Genomic DNA, 9,812 nt, shown 5'->3' on the forward strand with positions numbered 1-9,812 from the left:
TGCAGTCCTCCAATTTATCTAGGTCTCTCTGAATCCTAACCCTACTCTCCAGTGTATCTACTACTCCCGTCAGCTTGGTGTCATCTGTAATCTTGCTGAGGGTGCATTCTATTTCATCTTTCAGGTCATTGATGAAGATATTGAACACATCTGGCCCCAGGACTGACCCCTGAGGCACTCCACTTGATACCAGCTGCCAACTAGACATTGAGCCATTGATTACTATACTCTTAGCCTGATGCTTCAGCCAGTTTTCTGCCCACCTTACAGTCCATTCATTCAACCTGTTCTTCCTTAGTTTGCCTGTAAGACTGTTGTGGGAGACCATATCAAAATCCTTGCTAAAGTCAAGGTATACCACATCCACTGGACTACCCACATCCACAGAGCGAATTATCTCATCCTAGAAGGCAATCAGGTTGATCAGGCATGACTTGCCCTTGGTGAATCCATGCTGACTGTTCCTAATCACCTTCTTCTCCTCCAAATGCTTAGAAATGGATTTCTTGAGGATCTGCTCCATGATTTTTCCAGGGGCTGAGGTGAGGCTGACTGGTCTGTCGATGAACTATCACTTAACTATGATTGAAAACAAAAGGACTACCTGTAAGGCAACACAAATATGTATACTGTATTGATTATGTTCCATTTATGTTCCACTGAGCTCCATGAACCCCAGTCACGATCATTGGGTGTTAGGCACCAGGATCATTGGGTGTTAGGCACTGGATAAATACAGAACCAAAATGCTCCCTGAAACAAGGAGCTTGCAACCACAGTATAAAATAAGACTCAGCAGGTGACTATAGATTGAATGGGAAGCAGCATGGAACAGGTCAGTGTGTGTGCATGCATATATTCTATGTAATATTTTGTAAAATAAAAATAGTTTAAAAGCTCTTTCCAGGCAAGTTTTGGACTAATATTACAGATGGGGAAATTGAGGCATAGAAGGGTTAACTGACTTGCTCAACTTCTGTCAGCTTGGCTGAGAATAACATATTAAAGTCTTAGACTCCAGTTCCTTGTCTACACCCTTGTATTTATATATCACAACTGTTCAGGTTTTATTTAATTCTCTTCAACTGAAGTGTCTGGCTGTACATTAAAGAAGGAAAGCTAACATAGTTAAGGACTTTATTGTAAAGGAACTAACTATATATTCCATCTCTTACCTCAGAGCTTTGTAAGAGCAAAATATAAAACAAGCTATTAAAATGGAAAAATATTAATGCCTTGTTAAAAATTTAGAGGTGCTGCAGATTATCAACCAGTATAAATCAACATGATTCCATTCAGATTTACAAAACAAAAAGTCCTAGAAATCTCATCTATACATGCTAGGCCATCTTGATTCAACCTAGAAACACATCCTAAATGCCACAGTTTAACATAATCCATTACAATTTTCTCTGGAAGGGTTTCCCTTCTCTAAAATTACAGTTCTCTCTATTTTAAGATAACTGGGTGGGGTGGGAAGAAGATAAGCCTTGCAAGGTGCCCTGATGTTCTAAGTTATTTAACACCATTCATTAACTACTCAATTATCTATCGATCTATCTATCTATCTACCTATCTATCTAATAGGCCTATGCAAAGTGGCAAGTATTTGCTTCAGATTTGGCCGATTTGGAGGACAGTGACTTGATTCAGAGATTCGAATCACTGTCCCAATTCTATTCGGCTGAATCTGAAAGATTTGGTGCTGCTTCGGAGATTTGGCCACAGACTAAACAGGCAGCTGACACAGCTGCCTCCAGCTGGTAAGTCTGTTGGGGTTGGGGAAGTGGGGAGGGAAGAGGTGTGAGGGAAGAAGGGATTGGAGCTGGGGCTGGGACAAACTGTCCAGCCAGGGCGGGGGGAGCACGTTACCAGCGAAGGAGGGTAGCAGGGCAGAGCCCCTGCTCCCGGTACTGCTGCGCCCGCATCAGTGCTGGGACTCTGTGCTGCTGCTGCTTGCTGTTACTGGGCTACACTCCACTGCCCTGCTCCTGCTTAAGCAACCCCTCTGGGGCACCAGGCTTTGCTACTCACATACCAGCCTTGCCATGCAGTCCCTTCAGTTCCTGGGAGTTCCCCTACTCTGTGTGATCTGGCCTTGTGCCAAACCCTGAGCTAATTCTGCCCCATGTCACCGGGCAACTCTATACACACACATACACATATTGGGCTCCCAGCCCTCTGGCTGCCCCTTCACTGGGGCTTCTCCCTCACTGGTGCTGCACACCCACCCCCTTACTGGGGGTCCACATCACCACCCCCTTACTGGGGCTACAGGGCTTCCCTCTCTGGTGGGGCTCAGGTGGCCATAGCCATGCCTGGCCCCTTCTGGGTCTTACACCCTCCCTGGGCTCAGGTGGCTATAGGTGTGCTTGGCCCCCTTGTACCCACAATGATGTGGGGGCTAGGGATTAAGGTGCCCTGACCCGCTTTTCAGCAGGGTGGTAACTGGCCTGGTATTTCCTGGGGGCTCCAGCGCCACTGAGAGCCCCACCAAGCCACCCACTCCTGGCAGGGTGCAGTTTTAGGTCATGTGCAGGACCAGGAGCCTCCAAACCATCCCCTTAAGCTCCTGCCCTTTCCTCCAAGATGTAGCATTCAGCCTGCAGCCAGGCGATGTTTCTGCCTGGCCTGCCAGCAGTGAACTGCTCTGTTTATATGGGCAGCCATAGATCTAAAATGGCCGCCGCAATCAAGCACCTGCTGGATGTTGTCTCAGCCCTTAAAATGGCAGGCATCAACAGTGCCCTGCCACACTCCAACTTACTTGATCTTGTATTATTAAAAAGCAAGTCATGGCAGGCGAGACAGGGCAGACTGCCCTAGACAGAGGAATGGGCCAGCATTGCGATTGGCCACATGATCTTCCCCTTGTCACAATTACCAAACTAAACAGGATATTTTTATATAGGCGTGATATATATATATCATGCCTATATAAAAATATCCTGTTTAGTTAAATGCTTCTTCACTATAGAAACTTAAAAGGAATTATTTCCAATATATGTCAAACACTTCTGTGACCTAATAAGGGACAGCAATACCAATCAACAGATATTTCTGAATATGTGAGAATACACTAAAAAAACTTTTAGGTGTCAGCTCAATTATTAACATTTTAAATATGTGAAAAAGAGATTTAATTTACAATAGCTGCTTTACAATAGCTTCCATTAGCTGTTTTCACTGCTAGGTTAAGGGATTGCTAAGCCATACAGTGCACCTATCATTGTGGACAAGTGGATCTGGATAGTAAAGACAGATCAATTTCAGTTTGGGAAAGAGGCCTTCCCTGTCACTTGTAATCTTCTCACATCCAGAAGCATCTTGAGTCCTTTTCTAAACACACTGATATTACTTGAAATTCACAGGGAAGAAAAAAAACCAGCCTTTGTTTGTGTTAACAGGATGAGAAAGTGCAAGGCTTCCTGTTGTATGTGTGTGACAGCTATAGATAAGCAGAGAGCCCTGGACAGGAAATCCGCTTAACTTCTGTAGTGTGACTCGTCTGAAGCTTAGGAGCTTTTAGACTGAAGCACCAACGGAATGACACGGTGCTGGTTCAAACATGGGTGACACGGTAGAGAAAAGTTCTGAAGAGCCTCTGGTCTCTTTGGACAATGACTGTTCCAGGAAGATGGGGGACCTTGTGGAAGTCTCGAATGGTGAAAAGGTCAAGTTTGATGACACTGGGCTCTCTATGGTTCTTCAGAATGGTCTGGAGAACCTCCGGCTGGAAAACTCTCTCACAGACGTAATCTTGTGTGTGGACAGCATAGAATTCTCTTGCCACCGTGTGGTCCTTGCTGCTGCAAGTAACTATTTCAGGTAAGACAATTTTAAAAAACAGAAAACCTCTTTCTTTTATGCGGGGAATTTCTAAGTAGACTGACATTGGGAGCCCAGCTTCCACTGAATTTAATTGCATGTTGGGTTCCTAATATTTTCAGCTCCTTTGCAAGCTGAAAGCATCAAACTCTGGATTGTAATATATCACCATTGAACAAATTTAATTGAGACAGACAAATAAAAGAAAAGTGGTTGGCAGATGAAGTGACAGAGAATTAATGTAGCCAAATACTTGGCGCATTGTCTGAAGCACAGATGCATAAAATGAGGGTGAGTGGCGGCAAAGAGGAAATTCATTGAGATCACAGGTCTTTTTGACTCGTTTTGTGGAAAGCTGTCTGTTTTTTTCCCTGTTGCTCTGTGGCAGCATACACATTGCATAAACCTGTTAAGAAGGGAAAAGGATGTGTGTCCCATTTCCTATCTTTCCCAGGATTGCTGTAAAATCATTCGAGAGATGGGAACCATCTGCTTGGAAGAATTTTAAAGAAAATGGAGACTATACATTTAGTCATTTTAAAACCACAATTAATCGTCTATTTTATGCCACTAACTGGAAGGAACAAATCTGAGACATACGGAGAAAAGCAGTGTCAGTTATAACAAAATTTCCACCATTACTTAGACATGCACATTTGCATGGTAGGGATTTTTTTTTTCACGGTTGAAGTGGTCAGATGACCAAACACTACAGTGGAAACTTGAGAATCAAAATCTGTGATTATTTGTGATGTGAGTGGAAAATACTATTTTAGTGGAGCCTGGCAAATTTTAGTGACAGAGATTGCAAAACATTACTAATAATTATTATTAACAACAATAAAAACCACAATAATCATAGTAGTACTTATATTCCACCCTATCCAGAAAGGCTGAGAACAGTTTAAAATAATTACAAACTGCCCATAGATAAAAAAATAACAGCAGATTCTCCAAACAACATCTAATACTGAAGATAGGAATGGGACATTTCTAAAAGAGAACCCAATGGAGATAAAAGCAGCATCTCAGTGCTTCTGATTCTGGTACCATGTAGTAAAGGGAAAGAAAATGCACAATTAATAAAGGAATTAAGATAATATTACTTTGAAAAACTGGTTAACAGTAAAAAGGTCTTCCCTGTTATCAGGGGCTTACAGGAGAATCCATGTAGCTGCCCACCAGTCACCTGCTGTTGATACATCACTCTGGGAGGATGCTGTGAATGTCTATGGTCAGTGCCGTGGCAAGGAGGGGCGAGCAGGGCGACTGCCCTGGGTGCTGAAATGAAGGGGTGCCAACAGGCGCTGCCCAGCTGGGGCAGGGAATGGGACAGAGTCATGAGAGGATCATTTTGGGGGCATGGGGATGGAGGAGGGTGGCTCCTGACACTGCATGCACTCCCAGGCAAGCATAGGGGAGAGGGCATGTGTCCCCTGGATCTGTGTATGGGGCAAGGGTGGGCTGCCACTCTGGGCTTTGCCCTGGGCACCAAACTTCCTTGCCATGGTATTGTCTATGGTGCACCTTTAAGACCCTTTGGATTATACTGTGACTTTGGGGATACTAGTTGCATATTGTCATGTGTTGTCACATTAATAGTAATTACACGTATACGAAGAAACTAACAAGGGCTGTTTATGAATCTCACAGTGATGCACTGGGAGTTGCATGTACCTAAGGAGAGAGAGATTCAATGGTTAGGCAACTCATAAGATTTGACTGATCTGTCTCAATTACTCTGGATCTTTAGGACTTGTGCAAAGGTCATCAAATTCAATCCCTTTGTTACTAGGAACAGCCACATCATCTAATCCCTCTCACAAACTCACATGGTACATTTTGGTTGCTACCAGAACACAAATAATTAATACCATCTTCCCATTTTACATGGAGGTTAAATACAGCCAAGCAGGAATATCAACCTTCAATTAATTGATATCATGCTTAGCACAATGCTTCTGATTAACCCTATATTCTTATAGACCTGTTGGGTTTGAATCTCCACTTCACCTGTCCATAGTTAAGGTTGCAAAGAGGCAACAATGCACTACCAAATTAGAATAGTAGCACTTTATATTTGCTTTGCATAGGTACCAGGCTCAGAGCAGCTAATTTCAGCATTTTCAAGAATATCTATTAATTTGAGGAGCTGAAAATTAAGCAGGATTTTTAAAGGTGGGGAGCTGAAGGCTAGGCTTAAACATCCACATTTAGGCAGAAAATGGCCTGATAATTAAAACTGTTGAGGGTTGGGCACCAGCCTGACCAATGGGGAAATGAGCAGTGTCTTGATTGCTGCTGCAAGTAAAATGCCTCCCAAAGAGGACAGTGTGCTCAAACTCTCTCTCTCTCTCTTCATCCCCAAATGCAGTGGAAGCTGCTGTCTTGGGGTCGCAGCACATCTGTGGGGTAGACTGCAAGCAGGAGGAAGGCAGAATGGCCTAGGTATAGGAGGAGGAGCAGAGTATGACCCTGCTCCCCCAAATTTGCTGGGGCATTTAGGTGATCAGAGAGGTCATGGCCAGGTTCTGTGTTGCCTGAAATTGCTCCCAGGGAGCTATTGCTGTGAGCCCAGTGAGTGCTTGTTCCAGTCTCACAGCCTGTTTCACAACTGTCAGCTGGCTCCAGTGTCTCTTGTCAATGCTCAGAGCCTTCACCATCTCCTCACCCATCAGTCAAGTGGGGAGACCCCAACCACAGGCAAACATAGTGTAGGAGATGCCGGCACATACCCACTGGGTTTTGGGGAGGAGTGACACGGAGTTGCCATTGTGGTTTTCACCTCATGATCTCACTTCATGGAACATACATTAAACAAGTCTCTACACTCTTCAGAGGTTAGGCTGTATTATTCCTTCTATAGAGAAGGAATAATAGAGGGTGAAGAGAGGTTAGGCAACTTTGACAAGATCATTGAGTCAGGGTCAAAGTGTAGACTAGAATTCAGAGGCAATACTCTAACCTCAGTTAGGGTGGGGAAAGCTCCTATAACTCCACTGACTTACACTGAGTTACTCCATGGCATGAGACATAAACAAAATCTAGGTCTGCCCTGACTATCTGCCACAATCTAACCACAAGATTGCAGTCCCACATCTATGAGATGGAGTGAGAGCACAGAACACCTGCATCTAACAGCAGCAGCCTTTTCTCTCTCACATGAAGCATTTCCATCATCCCCACAATTTAACTGCCTTTATGCAGAGACCTCCTGACCCTTACTGAAAGCCCCAATTCAATGACTAAGCAAGAAGTGGTTTCCAAATGTCTCCCTGTTTTAATGCCTCAGGCTTCACTTCATAGGATCATAGGAAAGTAGGGCTGAAAGGGACCTCACAAGGTCATCTGGTGCAGCCCTCTGCTCAAGGCAGGATCATCCCTAACTAAACCGTCCCTGCCAAGTGTTTGTCCTACCTGCTCTTGAAAATATCCAGTGATGGCGATTCCATCATATCTCCAGCTTGTTCCAATATTTGAACACCCCCATAGTCAGAAAGTTCCTTTTAATCTGCAACCTACATTTCCTCTTGTACAGCTTGAGGTCGTTGCTTCTAGTCCTGTCTCTTACAGCCACAAAAAGCTCATTTTCATTCTCTCTGTAAATGTCCTCCAGGTGTTTGAAGTCTATTATCAAATCCCCCTCAGTCTTCTCTTCTCCAGACTAAATAATCCTGATTCTTTCAGCCTACCATCATAAGTCTTGCTGACCAGGTCCTTAATCATTTTTGTTGCTCGGTGCTGGACTTCCCAATCTGTCCACATTCTCTTTCAACTGTAGGGCCTAAAATTGGATGCAGTACTCCAGGTGAGGCTTCATCAGTGCTGAACAGAGCAAAAGAATTATTTTCCTTGATTTGTAAGTGACCCCTGTTACTACAACCCAGTATGCTGTCATCCTTCTTTACAAGAGCATGATGTTTTCTCATATTCAGCTTATGGTCTGTTGTAACCCGCAGGCCCTTCTCTGCACTCCTGCAGACTAGCCAGTCATTTCCCAGCCTGCATTTGTGCATATAATTATTCCTTCCTCAGTGCAGGACTTTCCATTTATCCTTGCTGACTTTTATTCGATTGTGAACCATTTTTCCAGTCTATCTATTCTGGATCCTATCCCTACCCTCCATAGTGTCTGCAGCTCTACCCAACTCAGTGTCATCCAAAAATGTCCTAACCATGCACTCAATCCCATTGTACAAATCACTGAAACTTTAGCAATATGTATCACCACTGGAAAATACAGAAAATAATGAGGACCTAATTCCTGTACCCACTGAAGGGTATTTTGCCATGGACTTCAATGGGAGCAAGATCAGACAACAGAACAAAGCAAAGAACAGGAGACATGATGAATGCAGTAGAAATAAGAACACCCACTGGACAGCTTTCCTTGGAAACATGTTATCCACACACCTTCTGCTCAAAGCCTCTGCCTTAACTGCAGAAAAGGGGGTGGGAGGGAGGTTGTTTTGTTTTTACAAGAGTTAGTTATCTTGCTGTTAGATCCTGATATAGAAAACAGACCAAGTAAATTAGGTAGGAAAGGCATGTATGCTTCATTCACCATTCACTAACATCACAGTAAGAACTTCAGTGCCTTGTCTTTACTGGGATTTTGCAGTGAGATAGCTAATACCCATTAGTTATCTCACTTAAAAAAACACACCTCCTTTTGCAAGAAGGACATGGCTAAAGTCTTTCTCATGACATACTCTCCTTTTAACATGGTACATGACATATTTCTCACTTATCTAGAAAGCCTTGGTGGTTCTAGGGTAATGAGGGGATAGAATTACACTTGAGAATTGCACGTATTTTCCCATGGCTCTAGTTAAAAGAGGACTCAGGTACTTCTGATCTTACTCTTGTGCCAGTTTCTAAACAAGATGAAATCACATGGTCTCAATGGGCTGCCTGAAAGCAGCAAACTAGATCAGCATGATCAGCTGGTGATTTAAAGTTCAGGAGCTAACATTACATTAGGAATATAAAACCATTCACCTGACAGAAGGAAGCAAAACTTCTGGAAAGGATTTACTGATGGATTAAAAATAAATGGGGAAAAATGTACTGTATTTATGATCATCTAATAGCTCTTGGGAAGCAAAATGTATTTAGGAAGATTTTAGGTAATTTTGTAGTTTATATTCCCCACAGAATGCTCAGGGATGATTAAGTGCGAGGGTCTTGCCTTTCAAATACAGCATTAACAACGTAAGGAAATCACCAACTAAGGCAACATTAACAGCCTTGTGAGCCATCATTCATACTTGTTATCACCCAAATGCCCTTATACATGCGCTCTTCATCTTCACAGCAGATTCTATGAACTTCCCCAGTTGCCCCTCATTAGAGTCCACTGCTTTGCCCAGGAGTCACCTTTAGCTGTCAGCTTTCCAATCCCCATCCCCCCAGCATTCATGGGATCTAGGTCGTGGTGGGAGACTTGAAATCCAAGTTGCCAGGAATGTGGATTTAGCAGTGATACTCCAGAAGCAGCTGCTCCCCATGACCAGATTCCAGTGGTTCACCACAAGGTAGCCCTAATGCAACAAACTTCAGCGTCTGTTAGACTGGGACTTCTCTGTTGGTGGGGGCGGAGGGAGGTTACATGTGTGTGTGCACACATGTGTCTGGGCCTACACTGATGGGAAGGTAGGAGTGGCACAGAGGTTGGTAATGGAGTTGCGGTATACAGCTGGAGAGTGGGACTGAATAAAAGAGCTCCTCTTGGGGATCCTGGCTGATACAAATTGTTCTCTCTGGTCCCAACTTTATTACTAAACCCAGTTCATTGGCACAATGGGCAACCTGTCTCCTTAGTTCCATGAAGTCTCCTTCCTACCCTTAATCCAGTTCCTGGGCCTTCCATATGAAAGAGGAAGAAGTTCCTTGCATCTCTCTGTCTTCCGCACCTGACACATTAAGTTGTTAGTATCTGTCAAGTGCTTCAAGAAGCTTAGATAAAAAGCAGTCTGTCACTA

General features: G+C 43.7%; 1 protein-coding gene across 1 annotated transcript in view; it reads left to right on the plus strand.

The window, feature by feature from the left end:
• The first annotated feature begins 3,505 nt into the window (after nucleotides 1–3,505).
• Nucleotides 3,506–9,812, plus strand: part of KLHL6 (kelch like family member 6) — a 36,980-nt gene continuing 30,673 nt past the window's right edge. The window contains exon 1 of the mRNA XM_019503704.1: nucleotides 3,506–3,828. Within this exon, the coding sequence (XP_019359249.1) occupies nucleotides 3,569–3,828 (260 nt within the window). The 5' untranslated portion in view covers nucleotides 3,506–3,568. The remainder of the gene's footprint in view (nucleotides 3,829–9,812) is intronic.

Source organism: Gavialis gangeticus, unplaced genomic scaffold (genome assembly GCF_001723915.1).
Source record: "Gavialis gangeticus isolate Ggan-Ray unplaced genomic scaffold, GavGan_comp1, whole genome shotgun sequence".
Classification (NCBI taxonomy): domain Eukaryota; kingdom Metazoa; phylum Chordata; order Crocodylia; family Gavialidae; genus Gavialis; species Gavialis gangeticus.